At 32.6% G+C, this 23,800-nt stretch overlaps 4 protein-coding genes across 5 annotated transcripts; 3 read left to right on the top strand and 1 right to left on the bottom strand.

Annotated features, from left to right (window-relative positions):
* Positions 1-1,431: 1,431 nt before the first annotated feature.
* On the top strand, positions 1,432-5,639 carry LOC146949074 (1-aminocyclopropane-1-carboxylate oxidase homolog 1-like). The gene is made up of 4 exons (XM_085748481.1): positions 1,432-1,606; positions 3,685-4,225; positions 4,798-5,119; positions 5,234-5,639. The coding sequence occupies exons 1-4, from the start codon at positions 1,432-1,434 to the stop codon at positions 5,483-5,485; spliced, it is 1,290 nt and encodes a 429-aa protein (XP_085604607.1). The 3' UTR covers positions 5,486-5,639.
* Positions 5,640-7,540: 1,901 nt separating this feature from the next.
* On the top strand, positions 7,541-8,026 carry LOC146949073 (putative 2-oxoacid dependent dioxygenase). Its single transcript, XM_085748480.1, has one exon. The coding sequence runs from the start codon at positions 7,541-7,543 to the stop codon at positions 8,024-8,026; it is 486 nt and encodes a 161-aa protein (XP_085604606.1).
* A 6,358-nt stretch (positions 8,027-14,384) lies between these two features.
* Positions 14,385-16,203, top strand: LOC146949072 (1-aminocyclopropane-1-carboxylate oxidase homolog 1-like). The gene is made up of 3 exons (XM_085745182.1): positions 14,385-14,970; positions 15,254-15,575; positions 15,883-16,203. The coding sequence occupies exons 1-3, from the start codon at positions 14,426-14,428 to the stop codon at positions 16,123-16,125; spliced, it is 1,110 nt and encodes a 369-aa protein (XP_085601308.1). The 5' UTR covers positions 14,385-14,425; the 3' UTR covers positions 16,126-16,203.
* Positions 16,204-18,302: 2,099 nt separating this feature from the next.
* Positions 18,303-23,107, bottom strand: LOC146949071 (elongation factor 2-like). 2 transcript variants are annotated; one of them, XM_085745180.1, is made up of 4 exons: positions 22,995-23,107; positions 22,028-22,073; positions 21,844-21,931; positions 18,303-21,044 (listed from the first exon to the last, which is right to left on the bottom strand). In XM_085745180.1, exons 2-4 carry the CDS (start codon positions 22,028-22,030, stop codon positions 18,604-18,606), a joined length of 2,532 nt encoding a protein of 843 aa, XP_085601306.1. In that variant the 5' UTR covers positions 22,031-22,073; positions 22,995-23,107; the 3' UTR covers positions 18,303-18,603. The 2 variants fall into 2 exon arrangements, with proteins under 2 accessions (XP_085601306.1, XP_085601307.1); XM_085745181.1 differs by having other exon boundaries at positions 22,028-22,074; positions 23,005-23,107.
* Positions 23,108-23,800: the final 693 nt, after the last annotated feature.

Raw genomic sequence — 23,800 nt, 5'->3', positions numbered from 1 at the left:
ATAATAACAATCTCCACTTATTTGAGAGGATCTCAACTCCATTTTTAATTTATTTATGTGGGTCAGAGGTCGTCGGAAACGTTTGCGGGGCAAAAGCTGCCACCAATATCATATTGACCGCCGAAAAATATGTGAGTAGTGTCGTTTTCATATGGTTTCATTTTCAATGGATTTGGCTACCTCAAGAAATGACATCCAAAATTTCAGTGGACAAAAGTTGTCATATGTTGGATACTAGTGTAACAAAATATTATCATGCAGTTAAAATAAGAGACGAGAAAAGAGGAATTGAACACAATATTTACGTGGAAACCCCTCAACAAATAAGGGGAAAAAAACCACGGGGGAATAATATAGAATTTTCACTAAGTGGAAGAAATTACAGGACCTCTCTCTAAATACAAGGAGAGTACAATTACCACCCTCTCTTGTAAATAGGAGAATACTAACACTACCTAGGAGAAACCTCAGAGGAGAAACTATTTTTCTTTCTCTCTTTTTTTTTTTTCTCTCTAACTTTACTAGAACAAAACACTTGTTATTGTGTTACTTTGTTCTATGATGGGATGATTTACAATGGTGCAAGAGCATGCTATTTATAGGAGTGAAAGAGCCATGCCCTAACCATTTACATTTATGGCAGGGTAGTATTTTCAACTTTGGTGCAGTAATTTTGCATGTGAAGACAAGAAGAACCATAAGTCATTACTTGATAAATTTCCACTAACTTTCAGCCATGAAATTCAATTGTCAACAATATTGGCTTTACCATGTTCACAATCTCCCACTTAAAGCCACATTTGTGAGCGTTCAAAATCTCTCTACCTCGCCAACTTCCGTTGCTACGTTTTCAATAGGCCATACAAGGATCGATACCATAGAAATTTGTCAGCATTGATCGGCTTTGTCATTACATCTGTTAGGTTATCATTGGTGTGAATATTCTGCATATCCACACTTCCCTCCTCCACTACTTCTCGAACAAAATGATGTTGAACACTTATGTGCTTCGTCCTTGAATGAAAAGCTGGATTCCTTACAATGTGCAAGGCACTCTCACTATCACAATACACAGTAATTTGCTCCTGCTTGTGCCCGAGTTCCTCCATTAACCTTTACATTCAAATAGCTTCCTTGCATGCATGGGTAGCTGCCATGTACTCAGACAGAGCAACAATAGTTTGTAACTTGGATAACCAACTTACTGCTCCTCTTGTAAGCGTGAACACATAACTAGTAGTAGATTTTCTTTTATCATGATTACATGCAAAATCTGAATCAACATAACCACCGACAGTTAACTCTGATCCTCCGAAACATATTGCAACACCTTAGGTTCCTTTAGTGTACCTCATGATTCTCTTAACAACATTCCAATGCTCTTTACCAAGATCCTCCATAAACCGACTAACCACTCCCACTGCTTGTGCAATGTCTGGTCTTGTACTTATCATGGCATACATAAGGCTTCCCACCACCGATGCATACAGTACTCGAGACATTTTCATCCTCACCGCTTCATTGCTAGGACTCATACCTGAGGATAATTTAAAATTCACAGGAAGTGGGGTAGAGATTGGCTTACAGTCTAGCATAATGAAGCGCCGCAAGACTTTCCTTAGATAATTCTTTAGAAAAAGCCAAATCTTCCTGTCTTTTCTGTCTCGATGAAATTACATCCCTAAAATCTTGTTTGTTGGTCCTAAGTCTTTCATATCGAACTCCCTAGCCAATTGTGTCTTAATTTTGCATGTGAACACAAGAAGAACCATAAGCCATTACTTGACAAATTGCCACAAACTTTCAGCCATGACATTCAATAGTCAACAATATTGGCTTTACCATGTTGATCACGCCGTATTGTTTTTTTTTTGACAAAAACAAAATAATATTCATTCATTCAAATCGAGATATTACATCATTCAACACCGCTTAACACGTAAAGGATGAATCTGCGAACAAACTCACAGCACCCAAGTTAATATCATATAACGGCATAATGCCTACAAAAATATATGATAAAATTAAATTCACCGGAATATCCATGGCCTCCGGATCTGCAACGTTGACAAATTGCCACAAACTTAAAGGATGAGATATTACATCATTCAACACCGCTAAAAACGTAAAGGATGAATCTACGAACAAACTCACAGCACCCAAGTTAATAGCATATAGCGGCATAATGCCTACAAAAATATATGATAAAATTAAATTCACCGGAATATCCATGGCCTCCGGATCTGCAACGTTGACAAATTGCCACAAACTTAGCCATGACATTCAATAGTCAACAATATTGGCTTTACCATGTTGATCACGCCGTATTGTTTTTTTTTTTTGACAAAAACAAAATGATATTCATTCATTCAAATCGAGATATTACATCATTCAACATCGCTAAAAACGTAAAGGATGAATCTGCGAACAAACTCACAGCACCCAATTTAATAGCATATAACGGTATAATGCCTACAAGAATATATGATAAAATTAAATTCACCGGAATATCCATGGCCTCCGGATCTGCAACGTTGACGCCCAAATCTTTGATTGAATAATCGATCTTTCAATATGAATAAAATGAACATCGCAAGAATACGGGAAAGCAAACAAACGCCGCACAAGACGACGAACAACAAACCACCACACTTAGATGATGAAATCACAAAGAAAAAACCTAGATCTATGTGAAAGTCACTTATTTAGATTGAAATAGAGAGAAAAGGTTGAAGAGGGGTGATTTCAGGTCAAGAATTGACCCAAAACCACCCCTCAATGAAGAAACTAGAAGAGAAAACCTAGAAAAAACTAGGGCCGGCTTGTTGGAGAGGGAGGGGAAGACTCACTTTTCTGTTTGGAGGAGTCTAACTTAAAGTTGCCGTATTGTTTTCTTAATTACTTGATTTATTAAAGACAAGTTGCACCATATATAATTTAATTCTACACTTGAATTATGGTGGCAACGTGTGTTTATTAAGAAGCAGTTCTTGTAATATATTATACCTAAAGAATAAACCACTATCAATAAAATACTTCAAAATTGTGGCATTTAACTAATCTTTGTCTTGATGTTGATGATTACAGCCTAATCTCCTCGTTCATGTGCAGATTATTTAAAACCGCAATCTCCTCGTTCATGTGCAGATTAAGAGTTTAAGAATTATAGTAGTACTATTTGTACAATGGGGTGAAATTTTAAAATCCAAACCTTGGTAATCGAAAACAACAAGAATGCATTTTTATAATGGACATTTGTTTGATTAGATCTAGCGATCATAATTTGTGTCTCTAATTATTTTGATTATAATTTACAGGGTCTTGCTAACAAGTGTCCTAAGGCATTGTTTAAGGAGTCCATAAAAAAAATTGTCTTGAAAATACAGGTTAAAAATATGTAAAAGACGCTTGAACAATGTTGCTCTAAGGCATTTGTTAGCGTTTTCCATATATATGTATATTCACTCACGGCAAACTGAAAAAACCTATGAAGCACGGACACTCCTCGGATCAGGCGTGTCCCCGTGTCGGACATGTGTCGTGTCCGACACAGACACGACACCGACACTTGTAATTACACTGAATTATGTGAAATTTTCAAATTATTAGCTGTGTCAGCGTGTCAGTGTCCATGTCGTGTCCGGTGTCCGTGTCCGTATCCGTGCTTCATAGGAAAAAACTAAGATGGGGTTACTGCTACAGATGAAGTTGAAGGCAACTTCAAATTCAACTCTGATAGGCTGCAAGAGCTCAAAGCATTTGATGAAACAAAAGCTGGTGTTAAGGGCCTTGTTGATCAAGGTATTCTGAAAATCCCAACCTTATTTCATCACCCACCTGATAAATATGGAAATGCCGCAAATTCAACCAACACACAACACATTATACCTGTTATAGACTTTGCAAATATTGGCAAAGATCCGAATACAAGGAAAGAACTTATAAGCAAAATAAAGGAAGCATCTGAGACATGGGGTTTCTTTCAAGTGATTAATCATGGTATTCCTTTGAATGTTCTTGAGGATATGAAAGATGGTGTTAGAAGATTCTTTGAACAAGAGACTGAAGTGAAGAAAGAGATGTATACTAGAGATCGAACAAGGCCATTGGTTTATAATAGCAATTTTGATTTGTATAGATCACCAGCACTTAATTGGAGGGATACTTTTATATGTGACTTTGCAGTTAATGCCCCCAAACTAGAAGATTTGCCAGTAGTATGCAGGTGAGTTCTTGTTTATATATATACTGCCTCAAATTTTAGGTCACTTTCATCAATATTGAATATATTTCATTTTTTTTTTTTGGTCTAGATATTGAATATATTTCTATTAATTAGCAAAATAGGTTAGAATTTGTCTCCAAATCCATTCAAGACGAACCAATAATAGTTTGTTTCAATTTTACCAAATTTTTATAACAATTTTGTCCGGGTTGATCATTTTCCTTTATGACCTAGACCATGAATAGTCCCATCTCCAACTAGGTAACACCAAAAAGATGTATTTGGTGTCCTACACGTATCTATATAACACTGACACATATAGGTACATTCATTTAATTAATAATTAATTTTTTTAATTATATTCTTGTGATGATATGGCCGTGTCGTGTCTGGTGTCAGTGTTAGCATTTCATGTGTCTCCAAACTCTACTAATGAACATGGAAAAATTATCAATCAAAGATGTTAAGTGAAATTAAGCAACTAATTATAAAAGGCTAGGAGGTTAAGTTTAACATGATATTCCTATTATAGGGAACTTAATTTATTGCTTGGTCATTTCATATTCTTGTAGGGATATACTTATTGAATATGGAACACGTCTAATGAAACTTGGAATAGTACTCTTTGAATTACTATCAGAAGCTCTTGCATTGCATCCAAACCATTTGAAGGACTTGGATTGTTGTGAGGGGAATATGATAATTGGTCATTACTATCCTGCTTGTCCTGAACCAGATTTAACAATGGGAACCACCAAACATTCTGATGTTAGTTTTCTCACAGTGCTTCTCCAAGACCATATTGGTGGCCTTCAAGTTCTTCACCAAGACAAGTGGATCGATGTACCACCGGTACCCGAGGCTCTTGTTGTTAATATCGGCGATCTTCTGCAGGCAAGTTCTCTATTTTACTATTAGGCATGTAATATTGTATTGAAAATTAAAATTGTTGATAATTTTGTGATAGATTTTTTTTTTTACAAATTAGAAATTTTTAATGAACGACAGCTCATAACAAATGACAAATTCAAGAGTGTTGAACATAGAGTACTGGCAAATGGCATTGGTCCAAGAATATCTGTTGCATGCTTTTTCAAGGCAGGTCTTAGAGCAAAAGAAAAGCTTTATGGACCTATAACAGAATTATTATCAGAAAACAACCCTCCAAGATACAAAGAAACCACTGTTGCTGATTTTATAGCCTACTTGTATGCAAAAGGGCTTGATGGCACTTCTGTTCTTCAAGACTTCAAGCTTTGAGTTGGATAATTTAGATTGAGCTGGTTTATTTAGCAGTTGGAAAATAATAAAAAATTTCAATATGATTGTAGATCTTGATTATTCTTGGATTTGAAATTTTTGCTATGCTTATGTCTTGCAAATAATACATTGACAAGGAGATGCCTATTTCTAACGTTTGCTTGGTTTTGGTTTCAAAAAACATCGTCTTGTGTGGTGAAACTATTCTGTCATGTGAAGCTACAGTGGCATATTTTGATTGCCTCATTTAAGTTTATCAATTATTGGTATAAGCACTTGTTAGTCTGTCTTTGAGAACTTATAGAAGACATGTCCATGAGTTGTTTTCAGCTTATTTCTACACGATTTTCTTGTTAAATTATGAAAATAGTTTGACTTCTTGTTAAATTATGAAAATAGTTTGACTTCATTTTATCTTTTTTGACAAATAATTTATACATAAGCACTCGTAAGATAAGCACTTATTTTATAAATTGTTAATTAATATGCTTATCCGAAAAGGGCCAAGTTCGTTTATGCTTTACAAGTACTAGTTAACACTCATCAATTACACAAGTTGTGAGTAATGAGTTGAAGCAAAACATAAAGAGAAATAAGTTACTGGCACTAGCAATTCTTAAAGGTATAAAGAAGGAAAGAAGTCACTGTTGTGGGAAGAGATGAAAACCTATGTGGTTCTAGGCAGGGGCGGATGTATTAAGAGGCTATGTGGGGCTAAAGCCCCACATCCAACTTTCCTATTTTTTTAAATTATAATTAGGAGTAATTGTTATTTTGGTCTTTGAATGTGTAATGAGTAGTCACAATAGTCTTTTAATGTATTAAAATTTTAAAATACTCTTTGGTTTTGTACTTTGTTAGTCAAAATAGTCATGAAGTGACAATAAGTAAATATATTAAAAGATTAATATGGCAATATTGACAAATTATTTTAATGTTAGAAACTATTTTGACTAGCAAAGTGCACAATCAAGGACTATTTTAAAATTTTGATACATTGAGGGACTATTATGGTTACTCCTTACACATTCAGGGACCAAAATAATTATTACCCCTTATAAATAAAACACGATATGTTAAAAATAAGACCAACAAGTCAACAACCTTGTGCAAAACTTATGGAAACAAATAAGTGCAACACATTTGTTATGATTTATAAGCTTTTGATGTTGGATTTGCTTTTGTCGGTAGTAAATGCAAGTGTTAGCAACTTAGTCCGATTTTAGCCCCACATGCACGAAATGTCTGGATCCGCCCCTGGTTCTAGGAAAGAAGGAAAGGTAGAGAAAGATAATCTCTCTAAAGAATGCTAGAAAGATAATCTCTCTAAAACAATAAGAAAATATATTTTTGTCTTACATGTTGTTTTCTATACCAATCATGTACGAATTATGTGAAATAAAATAGATAGTATTTTATTTGCTTAGATATGAAAATGGTCGTCAAATATCAAAAGTTTTGGTTTAAGTCCCTATAAAAATATATTTTCTTTTGATCCCTTGTAAATATACCATTTTTAGTTTTTGGTCCTTATTGTTTTATTGTAGTCATTCATATATAAATTGGTCTATATAATATGTAAAATATTTGATTTTAATCCTCAAAATAAAGACTAAAATAAATAACGCATGGGCCAATTTCAACATGAACCGATTTCAATATTTTTATAGGGACTAATATATAATCCTCAACTCTTAAACATCACATGAATGAGGAGAAGATATGGTTTTAAGTAAAGGTTTGAAGTCCCGTTGTTACAATCTAGTGGTTTATGAGAATATTTTATATGGAATTCCGGATTCGAACCTGTGTCACCACATTTCCCCCACTTGTCTGTATTTATTTGTGTATGTGTTGGTTGCTAGGAAAATAGCTAAATTAAAGAAGCGCTGTAATCCTCAACATCAAGACAAAGAATAATTAAATACTTCAATTTTAAAGTCTATTATTGATTGTAGTCTATTAGAAGAAATGGTTCTCAATTGGTTGCTTTATTAAATCCAAGTTGTCACCATAATTTATTTATCTTCCATATTGAGCATCAAGATGTTAAACATGCTTGGTTTATTCAGCTCTTGTAGAAAGAAAAAAAAATTGAAATCAAAGCCTGTAAGTTTCCCTTTTCAATTCAATATTTACTACTTCACAAGCACACATGATTTGGAGGGAGAAACTGCTTCAAATTATGACAGGAAAAGTGAATTGAAAGAATTTGATGATTCAAAAGCTGGTGTGCAAGGACTTGTAGAAAATGGTGTCACAAAAGTTCCACATATGTTCTATTGTGAACAATCTAGTATCAATGATGTTTCAGTCAATGATTCAAATTCAAATGTTAGTATCCCTACAATTGACCTAACAGAAATCCATGATGATCTTGTTTTGAGAGATGAAGTTGTGAGAAAACTTCAAAATGCAAATGAGAAATGGGGATTCTTTCAAGTATTAAATCATGGAATTCCAACACAAATTTTGGATGAGATGATCAAAGGAACTTGTAGATTTCTCTCATTTGTTCTTCAGAACCTATGCTTGAATTAAAGACACTGAAATTTTTTGTCTATGGTCCTGCACACTTGAATCAAATATTAGCATATCTAATTGACAATTTTTAATACCTTGTTATCATCAAAACTCAAAGGGTAATCAATCTCCCCCACTCAAAGGGTAATGTTAAACACATTTTGTTCCAACAAAGTTAAATGGATATATACGATTTTTCGCGCGAAAAGGGAATTAGAATGGTAAAATACATATATAGAGAGTTTGATATGTTCACCTGAAGTGAATAGGTAAATGTCTATCATTTATTTTTAAGAGACATATATTCTTTAAAGACATATTCACCTGAAGTGAATTCATGAACTTTTTCATACTTGATTTAGTTCAGTAGCACATAAAAGGCTCAAATTATATGAAAGATGTGTTACAATTTATTTATATGACTCACTTGATAGTGATGATCATATGAAACTCCCTGAATGATTTCATTTGTGTAAGACATACTATCAAAATTATTGAATTGATGGCATCATTTGTCCATTTTAATGATATGGAAATGAATTTCTTATAATCGATTTTATGATAATCATATAAATATTAATAAAACTCCTGAAGATATACTAAAATTTGTTATATAAAGGTCGATATGAACAAATCTAGTAGATTATGTAATAGAATGATTGTGATGTCACTTGATATGAGCAATTTGAATTGGTCAGATATTGCGGCAAAGTCAAACATACAATTTGTATCTTAAAGAAACAACAATATCATTCGATCATTTGAAAATGTTAGCAAGTGGAGAATGCTCTTTGTTAAGGATTATGATTTCACACATACAAGAAACTTGTGATTTTCTAATTTTATAAGGAGACTCTTCCTACAACTCAATATGAAGACAATATCTCAAGAACTGATAATTTGGAGAAGAGCATGGAGATATACATATCTTTCTATATAGTCACCGTCAAGTAAAGATTTTGGGTAACTAGCATAAAAGATTATTTGACCTTCTTCGTCTCACATATAATTGTCTTTCTGAAGGGGAGACACAAATGTGTTTTGCACTCTTTTTCCTTTAACCATGGTTTTATCCCATTGGATTTTCCTGGTAAGGTTTTTAACAAGGCAGATTATGACACAAAAGGATGTTATACTCTTTTTTCCTTCATTATAATTTTTTTTTTCCCATTGGGTTTTTCTCTAGTAAGGTTTTAATGAGGCATATCTTTTATGGACAACTAAGGGGGAGTGGTATAAATAGTAATAATATGATGTGGATGTCCATTGTCCCTGGACCTTCTATATCCCTTAACTACTATGACTAAATGGCTTTATTCATTCTTATTAATATTTAGTCTCATTGCTCTTCATGTAAATGTAAGTTACAACTTTTGTATCCTATAAATAGGACCTACATTGTCATGCAAAGTACATACTTGAGAAGCAATACAATATACTCTCTTGTTCTCCCTCTATCATTTTCCCTCTATTTTTCTATGTTCTACAATATCTTGCAATACTTTAGATTAATTTTATAACACGTTATTAGCACGAGGCTCTAACCAATAGAGGTAATGCTGATTTTTTCTTATTTTTGGTGTGGCTTGTTGTGTCATTCTATCCATGTTACGTTGGTTAGATATCCATTTCCAATCTGTACCTTAAATTATCTCATAGGATTAGATTCCACATTACATAATTGTTATCATGATTGTTTATGATTTTCTTGTTTATTTAGGATTAGGAGTCTTGTATATTATGAATAGGGGTTAGTTTTAAGTATTTACTTCTTACTATCAAACTAATATCAAATTAGTATCAAATCATATTTCATCTTGTGAAATATTTCATATAGTATATTATAAACTTGGTTTATATTTTGTGTATGTGATGATTTATTTTTAAATTATCTTAAACTTTTCAGGAAGTTGATTGACTATGAAAATGAATGTGTCTTAGTTGACAATGTTCATTCTTTTCTGTCTTAAGAAAAGTCCTCAAGTTGCCTTTCATGAATAATTTTGTTTGGGACAACCATTAGTGCTAGATCTGATGTGATATTTGAAGTTATTAATTAGGAGCAGATTACCCAAGTCATAAATTTCCAGTGGCTACACATTAGGTGTTGTTACCAATACCATCATGAGTGGCATATTAAAACATTAATAGTTGTGCAATGGTTATATTTATATCCGTTTCTTTATTTTATGAGCATAATCAGATCATTTGATGTACCGATCATTGCATCATACATATGAGTACATATATTATGTATGTGTAAAGAAAAGAAAAACTAAATTTAATATCGAAGCATCCCTTAAGGATCACTTAAACAATGAATATTTTTTCATTGTTTAAAAAATTTGAGATATAGTTCCTAACGAACTAAAATTTAGCATTCAAGCATCTTTGAATGATTGCTCAAACAATGAAGATCTTTTATGATATAGTTCTTGAAGAATTGTTTTTTCTTTTATTTAATATTAAAGTATCCCTGAAGGATTGCTCAAAGAATAAAAAATAATTATCATTATTTTGAAGATATGCGATATAGCTCTAGAAGAACTGATTTAACATCAAGCATTCGTGAAAGATTGTAGAAAAAAATTGTGATTTTCCTTTGTCATTGTCGATAATGGTTTGTGTTTGAGTTCCTGAAGAACTATACATTTAGACCATGATCACAATTAATAAGATCTATTTATTAACCTGAAGAAAAAAAATCATGAAGGTTAGATGTTGCGTTCATGAAGAACTACACATTTAGATCATGATAGAATTTTATAGGATCCATTTGATCTTCACATTGATCTGAAAAGAAAAAGAAAGAGACAATATGTTAATTTATATACCACTAAAATATGGTCCTGAAGTAGCAAAATTGAGAAAACATCTTCAAGAATATTTTTGAAATATTAGTTAAATTTATAATTTACAAAGAGTGGTTATTGATTAAAATAGTGAAAGATCACATCAAAAATTGAACGTCATTCCCTGAAGTGAATGATTCATGCTATTTTTTTTATACAACCAACATTGTGGTTATGGTAGTTTTTTCTTGACAAATTGTGGTTATGGTAGTTGATTTAGCTGATATTACTATTGATATGATACATGTCAAAGTCATAAAGTTCATCTAGTACGAACTTAGATGAGTTGGAAAATTAGTTTTTGATCAAAAATTTGTTTTATTTCATCAAAGAATTATTTTATGAGGTAATATTTTAAACTTCTATTATATGCTTTGTTTTCTTTTAAAATATTGCAAAAAAATAAAAATAAAAAATGTTATTCTATGATTTCATTCTTTCTTATTCCACGAGAATTTTATCTCATAAATATTACATGGGAGATATGCATATTTTCTTTTGAAATAAATTTATTTGATTTTAATCTTACATATAATATAAATTTTGGAGATGTTAAACTTTAAAAAATATATTATGTTGATAATTTGTGTTGCCTAACTACTCACGTGAAAAATGTGTATGATTTATAAAAAAAAAACGTGAAAAATGTGTATGATTTATAAAAAAAAAAAAAAAACATGTTAAGTATTATTTAAATTAGACACCAAACTTGGATACTCATAATCTACAATTTAATTTTGAACTTAATCTAAAATTTAGAGTTTTACTTTTGGTTTATTAATTTAAGTGTTACAAATATTAATTAAATAAAAGGTAAAACCATAATGAACATATTAATTTTAAATTATAATGTAAATTTTAAATAATAGATAAATCATTCACAATTGATTTTTCTTTAGAGTTATGCATTTCAATCACAAAGAATGTCACATACTATTTGTATGACACCATCGATATATCTTGCGAGAATACATATTTCTCTTGAAGTCATACATGTCATGTGAGATTGAATATCATATATGTTTGGAATACAAAACAAATGTAAATTTCAACTCATATTACAATTATGTATCATGTATATATTATCTATTAAATAACTTTTTTTTCAAATAATAATTTAAATTTTGTAATACTCTATTGTTTTTTTTTTTGACAAATTAAAAATTATATCAGTTAGTACTTTGAACTTAGATGAGGATTAACATTAACAATAATTCTTTTTTTCTTCTCTTATTGATCTTTGCATATTCGTTTGTATTTTTTTTCTTTTCCTTTCTTCTTTTTACACACATACGTAGAAATAATATACTTCCTCCGTTCTGGTTCCAAATTACATGTCACTTTGAAGTATCAAGGAATCATTAATGCTTAATTCCATATTATGACCCTTACTATTTATTACTTTATATTTTTTCAATTATTTTAATTTATATTTTTCATACCGTTAATGAAGAATATTTTTGTAAAACAACTCACAATTACTCTATTCTATACAAAATAAATTACATTTCTTAATCCATGTGAAATTGCTAGAATGACATATAATTTAAAACGGAGATAGTACAATTTTATTAACACACATGTACTAAAATTATTACCCTACAAAAATTACTACCCATATAACTATTAACATATATACAAAAATTATCAATATATATCTGATACTCCTGCTAATTATTGAAATTAGACACTAGTCAAAGACTTTTTTTTTTTTTTGGAAAGAACACTAGTCAATGACTTGATACTCTAACAAAAAAGCGAAAATGTGGAAGTTTCATGCGCAAATATGTGGAAGTTTCATGCGCAAATCAATAAATTAAAACAAAATATGACTTCTATAAAAATAAAAAAAAATTAATTTAATTTTTCTAACCGATAGAAACACAATGAGTTGTACCAAAAAACTTTATCCTATTCCACAAAAAATAAGAAAATGTATTATTGATTCCACTTGTAGAGATTGTGAAAAATTGATTATTGGATGTTTGGTTGTTCTCGAAATAAAATTAATTTTATAATCAAAATTGATTTTAGTTGAAACTATAAATTTTACTTTTTGATTTTAGAATAGATTTTTACTCACAAATTTATAGTTTTCCTTTTTAAACACAGATAAATTTAGTGAGAATATTTTGGTCAAAATTATTCAATTATTATATTTCAATTTATTAATTTAATCTATTTTCATATACGTGCAAGAACTTAGAAGAAAAAAAAACCCCAACTAGAAGATATATGTTCGCAACGGGCATGGCTAGGACAAAGTTCTTCATGAGAACTTCTCTCTTGTTGCTGCTGCTGCAATAAAGGGTGAGGTGCAGGAACTTGTTGAGGCTGTGCTGGATTTCGCCGGGCTACTCTTCTCTTTGCGAAGTATGGTGGTAGTGGTTCTGGTGTATGAGAAACACAACAACATTGAAAAGAAAAGATTTTATTTTGAAACTCTTTGAAGTTCGAAGATTGTTACATGCAATGCGATTATATAGAGTGACATTAAGTATGTTTGAACTTCTTGTTGTAACCGTTTTCTAATTTGTTGGTTAGTTAGCTTCTTCTTTTTTTTAGAGTTTAGAGGTATTGATAGATCAATAATCTTAGGCTGTTGTTGCTTTCTAATTTTCTATAATTTGGAATGGAAAAGGTACAATTTTAATTTTGTTAACACACATGTACAAAAATTATTACTCATATAACTATTAACATATATACCAATCTATATATGAAAACATTTTTTGTTCTTAACCCTTGCAAATATACCATTTTATGTTTTTGGTCTTTATTGTTTTGTTTTAGTTCCTCCAAATTCAATTCAAATTGAAATTGGTCCCTGTATTATGTAAAATATTTGATTTTAAGAACTAAAATGAATGACACATGGACCAATTTCAATATGAACCAATTTCGTTATTTTTATAGCGATTAAAATATAAAATTATAAATATATGTATTAGTTTTTTGTACGGAATTTTTACAAATTTTTTTAATGCTATCTAGTCATTTAACTTTTCTTTGGTTAAATTATGGTCAAATAACATTACGAGGATTGGTTAAAAATACAATTTTGTTGCTTTTGATTTACGTACTTACCAAGGTTTGGATTTTAAATTTTCACCCATCTATACAGCTGGTATAATCCTCAACTCTTCACTACCAAAAAAAAATCCTCAACTCTTAAACATCACGTGAATGAGGAAAAGATGTGGTTCTAAGTTAGTCACATTGTTACAACCTAGTGGTTGAACTGTTAAGACATTTTATGTGGAATCCCAGATTTGAATCCGGGTCACCACATTTCCCACTTTTGTTTGTGTTTATTTGAGTATGTGTTGACCGCTAAACTAATAGCTAAATTAAAGAAGTACAGTAATCCTCAACATCAAGACAAAGACTAATGAAATATTTCAATTTTAAATTCTATTATTGATTGCCGTCTATTACAGGAAATGGTTCTCAATTGGTTGCTTTATTAAATCCAACTTGTCACCATAATTTATTTATCTTATATGTTGAGCATCAAAGACTGTAAGTTTCCCTTTTCAATTCAATATTTACTACTTGATCATCTATGGTTGTCACAAGCACACATGAGTTGGAGGGAGGAACTGTTTCAAATTATGACAGGAAAAGTGAATTGAAAGAATTTGATGATTCAAAAGCTGGTGTGCAAGGACTTGTAGAAAATGGTGTCACAAAAGTTCCACATATGTTCTATTGTGAACAATCTAGTATCAATGATGTTTCAGTCAATGATTCAAATTCAAAGCTAAGTATCCCTACAATTGACCTAACAGGAATCCATGATGATCCTGCTTTGAGATATGAAGTTGTGAGAAAACTTCAAAATGCATGTGAGAAGTGGGGATTCTTTCAAGTATTAAATCATGGAATTTCAACTCATGTTTTGGATGAGATGTTCAGAGGAACTTGTAGATTTCATCAACAAGATGCCAAGGTGAGAAAAGAGTATTATACACGCGATCCCAACAAGAAAGTTGTTTATGTTTCTAATTATAGTCTTTACCATGATCCTGCTGCTAATTGGAGGGACTCACTTGGCTTTTCTATGGCACCAAATCCACCAAAATCAGAAGAATTTCCAGAAGTTTGCAGGTTTTTTTCCTTCTTAATGTTGTGGGATCCTTAAGGTTAAGAAAATATTGACTTTTTAATTTATTCTAGAAGGGACCTTTCAGTCTAATTTAATCTCTTGAAGTATATAAAGTCTATAGGCAGTCTCTATAATCTATGAAATCCGTCAATTTAGTCTATTTTATTAGGATGTTAGGGACTAACGTAACAGATTTTTATATACTTCAAAAATTCTTGTTTCGTAACACAATTATTGTTTAGGTATCCTGCTGCTAACCTTAATGCATTGATAATGTATATGCAGAGATATTGTGATTGAATACTCAGAAAAAGTAATGGTGTTTGCTTCTATATTGCTTGAGTTATTGTCAGAAGCTCTAGGGCTAAACAGATTTCACCTCAAGGAAATGGGTTGTGCTGAAGGGTCTATTGTTCTATGTCACTATTACCCTCCATGTCCTGAACCAGAATTAACTATGGGAAATACCAATCACACAGATAATGACTTCATAACCATACTTCTGCAAGATCATATTGGTGGCTTACAAGTTCTTCATGACAATCAATGGATTGATGTAACTCCCATCCATGGAGCTCTTGTTGTAAACATTGGGGATCTTTTGCAGGTAAATAATCATTTCGATCTGCGTAGTTGAAACTTGAAATTGATTTTGATTGAGTTTCATAGAATCGTTGTGTGCCATTGTTATTTTGGCAACATCACAGTGTCCGCATGGTTTCATGAACATCTATAATTTTTTTATCATTAGTCATATTGTTCTATTTTTCATGAACTAATCAAAATTTTCATATGTTTACATTGAAAAATCTTGAGAGAACGTGAAGTCAGAGGGTCAATAGATAGGTAGCAAAGGTTATAACATGTGAAATAAGAATTGGATTGATTACCAAGTTAATTTGTATTTTGTGCAGCTTGTAACTAATGACAAGTTCATTAGCGTTCAACACAGAGTTTTAGCAAAGCATATTGGTCCAAGAATTTCAGTAGCATCATTGTTTAGAACAGATGATGAATCAATAGTTTATGGTCCAATCAAGGAACTATTATCTGAAGAAAATCCACCAGTGTACAGGGATGTTTCTTTAAAAGACTACTCAACACAATATTATGCAAAGGGCATTGGAACTTCTGCATTATCACACTTCAAATTGTGACTATGAACAACTGCAGGCATTTCTCGTCTCTTTTAATTTTATATATTAGATTATTCTAGTGAACTTTTTATGATTTTAGATTTTTTTCTAGTCGCATCCACTAAATATCCGGTTACACCCAAATTTAATTAAAATTAAATAATCAAAAATCATTTTTATTTCTCACTCTAAATATTTACCTCACATCACTTACAAAAACATCATTGAATATGTGACCAAATACAGTCAAAGATTGAGTCACACTGTCTCGTTAATTCTCAATGTCACCTAATGAGAAGATGAGAGAAAGAGTTTTAGGTTTGTCACCTAATGAGAAGATGAGAGTTTTAGGTTATTTTGGAAATTTAACAGTATATTTGTCATTTCAGGATGATGAAACCAGGTTTTAAAGGACTGCCAGCCACTAGAAAAATTCATGATTTTATTATAAAATTAGGCATTTACTCCACTATAAAAATTTATGATTTTATTACTCCCTCCGGTCTTATTTACAAGAGAAAGTTGACTTTTTAGATACATTAAATAATGTATATATCTAGTCAAGAACCTAAACCAAATACATAAATTATTTAATATATCTAAAAAGTAAATTGTCTCTTGTAAATATAACCGAAGGGAGTATAAAATTGGTGCAATTTAGCCTGGGAAAGGCTTGTTTTTTCCCACCATGGGAAAGTTAGTTTTTAACCATTTGATTAAATAGGGAACACAATTTTATCATGGTCTTTCAACACTGAATTTTTTCCACATCATCTTCCACCACCATCCTTCTCCCCTGCCTTTGTGCCTTTTTTTACTGCAACTGTATTTGAAGTTTTGAACAGTAACACATCTCACACCTCCATCTCTTCTTTTAATTCAACACTTATACAATATGTGTTTTCTCTATCAATATCAAAAGAATAATCTTTTCTTTAATTCTTCATCCTTTTACTCACAAAATCCATGACCTTTTGGTTTTCCAGTTTTTCTATCAACAACAACTAATCTGTACATAACAGAAAATCAACTCCCTTATACCAAATAAGACTTTTTTTTTCAAACTAAAACATACCCATAACTGCATAAACATTAAAAACACGTTTTTTTAACATAAACAAATAAATAAACTAACGTGAAAGTTAATTCCAAAAAATCCAGAGCATATGATTGTTCATCCTTTCCATTATTATTTTCATCTCACAAAATTAATTATAAATCCAGAAAATTAGGAATGAAAAGCCATAAAATAAAATTAAGAAATTAAAAAAAATCCAAAATCATATCAATCTTTGATCAAATTAATCAAATCATCACAAAATATAGGGAAATTGAAGGAGATCTAGGTGTTAAACATGGTGGTGGTGGTTATGATGGTTCTGCTCGGAGAGAGGAGAGGAGAGGAGGAGGTAGAGAGAGAAAGTGAGAAATCGTTGATGTTTGTGTGGTTGAAGAGAGAGGGAGAAAAATTGAGTGTTGAGGGAGTATGATAAGGGTGTATACTTCATGAGATCTAATGGTTAAAACTTACTTTCCCATGGTGGGAAAAAACTAGCCTTTCCCATACTAAATCTCACCTATAAAATTAGGCATTTACTTGTGCATTCAGACGAGCCGTGTTTGTTTATGCATATCAGATAGGTTAATAGAGAGGGCTGCATCAAAATCTTGTATCTTCTATTTAAAGATAGCTCTTACTTAAAATTTAAAGGTGCAAACTAATAGTGCAATGTTATTATTGAATAATCCTATATCCCGTAGGTGACATTCTTTTCAGTAGTTAAGTTTTGATACTAAATGTCTATAAGAATCCTTGAAATTCCATCACTGCAAATTACAGTAAGTCGTTCTCTTCGTGCTACAATAACACAACACTATTTTAAGCCAAGAAACCAATAATCAATGCAAACAAAGTAAACAGCTAATAGCTGCACAATTGTCAAGGGAAATGTGATTAATAAATAGCATGTACTAAGCAACAAAGTTCATCAGATGCTTTGCAAAAAATTATGAGAACATTCTAAAATATATAGTAGAAGTTACAACAAAAAAGAAGAAAAGGCAAAGCGTGTAGAAATGAATCGTGCCTTAACCGGGTAAAATTCGGTTTTGGAACAGTGGCTTCAATTCCCAATACCTATCTCAAATTAGACAGATAGATCAAATAATAACATGATCTATTTTCAATAAGGATGCTATTTGGCAATAGTAGTGTTATAATTATCCATCAAACCCAATTAGATTTGATCATTTTCCAGACCGCCGTCTTATAAAAGCAACAGTACGTCATTGAAAAGACGGTATTAAAACAAAATCTGCTTAATAAGTTACACCAGCAGGAATGCAAATCCGAAGTACACCACAACTCGCTGATAAAGCCAAAAACAACTCAAAGTACTGATCCTAAAAAACTAAGGCGACAGTTTTAATAACAAGAACATCATCTAAAATCATAAAAAAAAATAAAATAAAAAATAAAAAAAAAATAAAAAATTCCATTTAAAGCTTATCTTCAAACTCAGAGAGAGGTGTCATCTGCTCCTTCAAGCCCTTCCTCTTGCGAATATCGGTCACAAGTTGTGCAGCTTGTGATCCAGCCTCCAATGGATCTGATGACATCATATCCCAGTGATCAAACACACACTGAGGGAATGCCTGCCCTGATGTTGCGGCCCTCAACTGGCTGGAGAATCCAAAGGACTCAATGACAGGAAGGTATGCTTTGATGTTGTAAAGTGGAGTACCAGGCCTCTGCATTTCTTCAAAGACATGTCCACGCTTCTGATTAAGAACACTGTAGATACCACCAAGAGCTTGCTCAGGAGCTTGGATTTCCACCATGTAAACAGGTTCAAGAAGTCTGGGTTTGGCAGTCAGCTGTGAGGCATAGAAGACTCTCCTAGCAGTAGGAATGATCTGACCACCTCCTCTGTGAATAGCATCTGTGTGGAGGACAACATCACATACTTCAAAGCAGATGGCTCTCATATTTTCTTCGGACAAAGCACCTTCTTTTGATGCCCACTGGAATCCAGCAACCACGGAATCCTTGATTTCATTCAAGTATTGGACTCCCTTACACATATCAACCACCATGTTGGGCCCGGTGGTCTCAGGTCCAAAACACCAGATTTTCTTGGCAAGATCCTTGTCCCAACCATACTGTTCGGACAAGATCTTAGAACGATTCTTGGGGTCATCCCTTGGTCCTATTGTGCCCTCATCAATGGCCTCTGCAAGCCCATCCTCCAACGGTCTAGCTTCCATGTACAATCTGTTGTGCTTGTTGGGTGACTTACTCATCACAGTGCGGCATGATCTCTCTAGAACAGTCTCTCTGAAGGACACAACAGGGTCGGATTTGATAATCTCAGCTCCACCCATGAAATCATCCTGCAAATCCTTCAAACAGATCTCAAGATGAAGCTCTCCTGCACCAGCAACAATGTGTTCTCCAGACTCCTCAATGGTACAAACAACCATAGGATCTGACTTAGCAAGACGTTTGAGACCTTCAACAAGCTTAGGAAGATCTGAAGCAACCTTGCACTGAACAGCAACACGCACAACAGGTGAGACAGAAAATTTCATAGCACGAATAGGGTGTGCATCAACTTCCTTCTCATTTGTCAATGTAGCATTCTTGGTGATAAATTGATCCAAACCAACCATAGCGACTGTGTTACCACAAGGCACGTCCTCAACAGTTTCTTGTCTCTTTCCCATCCAAATAACAGTTCTCTGAACACTTTTCACATACAAATCTTTCTTCTCCCCAGGGACAAAATTTGGTCCCATAATTCTGACCTTCAAACCAGTTGAAACTTTACCAGAAAATACACGACCAAAAGCAAAAAACCTTCCTTTATCAGAAGCGGGAATCATCTTTGACACATAAAGCATGAGAGGTCCTTCAGGGTCACAGTTTCTGATAGCAGTAGCATATTGATCATCAAGGGGACCCTCATACAAATTCTCAACACGATACCTCTGAGCTGTAGATGGAGAGGGGAGGTGAAAGATCATCATTTCAAGAAGTGCAGTGCTTGCTGGGAGCCATGTCTGCATGACACGTTTCATCAAAGGCTTACCCATCAAGTCCTTTTCCTCTGATTTCATGGTGATCCCTAGCTTTGTCAACATCGGCCACAACTTATCCTTCTGATCATTCATACAAGTGTTAATGACCTGCTTAATAGGCTCATAACAGAACTGAACAAACCCACGCTTGCAAGTAGCTGAACCAGTGTTCTTGGTGGTCCATTTCTTGGTGGCAGGATCAAAGAAATTTTCACCCCAAAGCCTCTCCATCATCTTTGTCTCGTCAACACCAAATTTAGAGGCATACATCTTTGCAAAGTTGGTCAGAGTAAAAGCCCAACCGTGCAAACCAGCAGAGAAAGCAACGGTTCCTTTCTCAGGATACACTTGAACATCACCGAGCAATGGATCTTCGTATGTAGCCATGATCACATTAGCATTCTCAATAACTCTCGAGAATGTCTGATAAGCCTCCTCTCCATCAACCTGGAGCTCAAGGAAGCATCTGTCCATCTTGTTAACTGTCAGAACCGGTCTGATCCTTTCTCCAAGAGCCTGTCGCAGCACAGTTTCAGTCTGCACACAAACCCCCTCAACACAATCCACCACCACTAGTGCTCCATCAGTAATTCGAAGTGCAGCAGTAACCTCGGATGAGAAGTCGACGTGCCCAGGGGAATCAATAAGATTAATGAGATACTCATTCCCATTGCGCTCCCCCTTAAAACTCTTCAGAGAATCGTCACTCATTTCATAGTATAGAGAGATACCAGTGGACTTGATAGTGATACCACGTTCAGCTTCATCAGCACGGGTATCTGTCATTCTGACATCTCCAGCAACCTCTTGCGCAATAATTCCAGCGGCAGCAACAAGGGAATCTGTCAAAGTTGATTTTCCTGCAAATGGAAAAAAAATCAGAAAATAAATCAATGTTATTATCATTCAAACTAGCAAATTTGGTCTTCTTATAACATGACAAAAGATTACATACACTCTGATAAACAGCTAAACATTTGTATGAAAAAACAATTAACTAAGGGGAGTAGTAAGAATAGAAATAAGTATGATAAATAGTCTTTCTCTATCAAGTAACTAAAAAAATTAGTTGTGACATTATTTCCTTGTCAAGCAAAGATCAAATTAAAATTTTATCTTAATAATCTGAAAGATGGGATAAGTGGAAACATCATAACAATACGGAAAATGCATCATAGAAAACCATTAATCAAATTTAAATTATATCTTAATAATCTGAAAGATAGGATAAGTGCAAACATCACAACAACAAGGAAAATGCATCATATAGAACTTGTTAAAAATGAAAAATAAAAACAATCTGCATCATAGAGGGAAAAAAAACTTATTTTCCTCTAAATATTATAAATAGGTTTTAAACATCAAAATTAAAAACAAAAAAATAATATAAACTTTACGAATAATGCCGCCAATAATTTCTTGTCAAACAACACCAAAGTCAATGTGTTAATGAATTTGTGCATAATCAACATGAGCAATGACATACGCATACTACATATTTACTTATAAATATTGTATTTATAAAAAGCTTTTATCTATTAAATATTACATATATTTAAAAAATAAACGTTATAAATTAGGACAGTAATAGTTTTTTCATGTTAACCAGACACCAAAATGAAGATCAACACAATCAGAGAAGTGTTAATGAAACCATACCATGATCGACGTGAGCAATGACAGACATGTTACGAATGTTGTGCTTGTAGTCCATAATACGACGCAACTCATCAGCTGTGAACTTCACCTGCAAATACAGACACGAATTACAGTTTAGGTCATTGATATTCATTCAAAGTAAACAAACAAGCAAAAATTCGTTGAGCCCTGTTTGTAAACTTACCATTTTGAATAGTCTTTAAAGTCCACAAAGAAGGAGTTTGTTAGAGCTGAAATGTCAAAAAAATCTAGTTAGCTAAATAGAAATATATCACAAGTAAATAAAGTACATCAGAGTTATCGTGATCACTCGGTCAAAACTAAATTATAAAATAAAAACAATATGCTTCAGTATCAGACAACTGGTAATAACAAAATTATAAAAGCTGCTAAACATACAGGCTAACAACATCCAATTGAACAAAACAGATAATAATGTGATTGGTTTTCTTAAGAAAATGTGTCCGGTGTCCAACATGTCGGTGTATGACACCAACACATGTCATTACATTCAATTATGTGATTTTCTCAAATAATTAATGGTGTGAGTCGACATATCGTGTCAAGGTCATGTCCATTGTCCAGTGTCAATTTCATGTCCAAGAGAAAAAACATACTATCGTGTTCAAACAAATAACCAGAACATCAATCTTAAGAAAACCAATTTATCCAAATCGAAAAGCAAACAAATTAACAAAACATCCACATCTCAATTTGTAATCATTTAATAGTTAAAAGAATCGCAAAATCAAGCTATATTATTATCAGTTCAAAACTTAGTGACCTTCAACCATAAAACACATAAAAACCATAAAAATTATGATGGTAATGCTATCTTAATACGATTCACATTTACAACACCAAGATCAGTTCATTACAATTACAAATCACAAACAAACTAGAAGAACAAACAAATAGTAATTAAAAAATTGAAAAAAAAAACATAATTTTGTGTTCAAACAAATTAATAATGAATAATTTCCGTGAAAAAAGAACCCATTAATCCAAATTCATACAATTTCACACATAATCAGATCAAATGTATACAGAAAAAACCATGAAAATCAACGCATAGATCTGAAGTAAATATAATTGAAGCATAAACACAAGTTGATTGATATAATGTTGATGAAAAAAAGTGTAAAATTTACCGAAGAGAAAGAAGAGAGAATCGGCGAGAAGGAGTGTTGAGGAAGAAGAGGTTTTCCCTTCACAGCCGCAGGAAAGAAAAACCCTAGAGTGAGTAACTGAATTGTGAAACCCTGAATCAGCTTAAGCATTATCTTATTTATATATGGGTTAGTTGGTTGCTCCGTGTATAAAAAATTGACAAAATATTTTTACTTTGGTTATCTGTAAATAAAATAAGTTATACAAGATTGTTTCGTTAATGGAAATCATGATCAAGATGATATTACTATTACTGAGAGAACGAAGTTGTCAAAATCTGGATTGTTGAAAGATTTTCAATTTGATAGTCATCAAAAGTCCTTTCATTATATACAATACTTACAACAGCATTGTTTAGCTTCTATCAGAATGTCGCATGTCGAATGAGGTTTCTCTCCTAGGGTTTCGCATGTCGAATGAGGTTTCTCTCCTAGGGTTTCGTCGCCGCTCGCCGCGTCCCTTGTGAGTGTGTTGATTCATCGTTACGGTTAGGTTTTTCCTAATCTGTACGTTCAGTGTCACACCTAATCTACTCATCTTGTGTGATTATGGTGGTAAGGTATGTGTGTCTTCTATGTAATTGGATCAAGTTTCAACATTCTTAGATGTGATTCCATATTCCGTCAATTCCCTCATAAATTCACAAATTGTCTCAATTTAAAGTCAATTAATTACGGGTATCATGATCATGGTCATGGATATTGATTAGATAAGAATGATGTTATTTTCCTCCTGTAGTCTGGAACCGAACCTTGCATTTGTTATCTCCACCTCTTGTTTCATTCTT

The sequence above is a fragment of the Medicago sativa genome, chromosome 2 (genome assembly GCF_051527215.1).
Source record: "Medicago sativa cultivar Bolivia chromosome 2, Bolivia_mono, whole genome shotgun sequence".
Taxonomy (NCBI): Eukaryota; Viridiplantae; Streptophyta; class Magnoliopsida; order Fabales; family Fabaceae; genus Medicago; species Medicago sativa.
This window is presented reverse-complemented; position numbering and strand designations above follow the sequence as displayed.

Coding starts and splice junctions, on each gene's coding strand:
- LOC146949073 (XM_085748480.1), top strand. CDS start 7,541: ATGCTTGGTTTATTCAGCTCTTGTAGAAAGAAAAAAAAATTGAAATCA.
- LOC146949072 (XM_085745182.1), top strand. CDS start 14,426: ATGGTTGTCACAAGCACACATGAGTTGGAGGGAGGAACTGTTTCAAAT. Junction 14,971..15,253: donor GAATTTCCAGAAGTTTGCAG/GTTTTTTTCCTT, acceptor ATGTATATGCAG/AGATATTGTGATTGAATACT. Junction 15,576..15,882: donor ACATTGGGGATCTTTTGCAG/GTAAATAATCAT, acceptor TATTTTGTGCAG/CTTGTAACTAATGACAAGTT.
- LOC146949074 (XM_085748481.1), top strand. CDS start 1,432: ATGTCTGGTCTTGTACTTATCATGGCATACATAAGGCTTCCCACCACC. Junction 1,607..3,684: donor GTCTAGCATAATGAAGCGCC/GCAAGACTTTCC, acceptor GAAAAAACTAAG/ATGGGGTTACTGCTACAGAT. Junction 4,226..4,797: donor GATTTGCCAGTAGTATGCAG/GTGAGTTCTTGT, acceptor ATATTCTTGTAG/GGATATACTTATTGAATATG.
- LOC146949071 (XM_085745180.1), bottom strand. Junction 21,045..21,843: donor CATTGCTCACGTCGATCATG/GTATGGTTTCAT, acceptor TTCCATTTGCAG/GAAAATCAACTTTGACAGAT.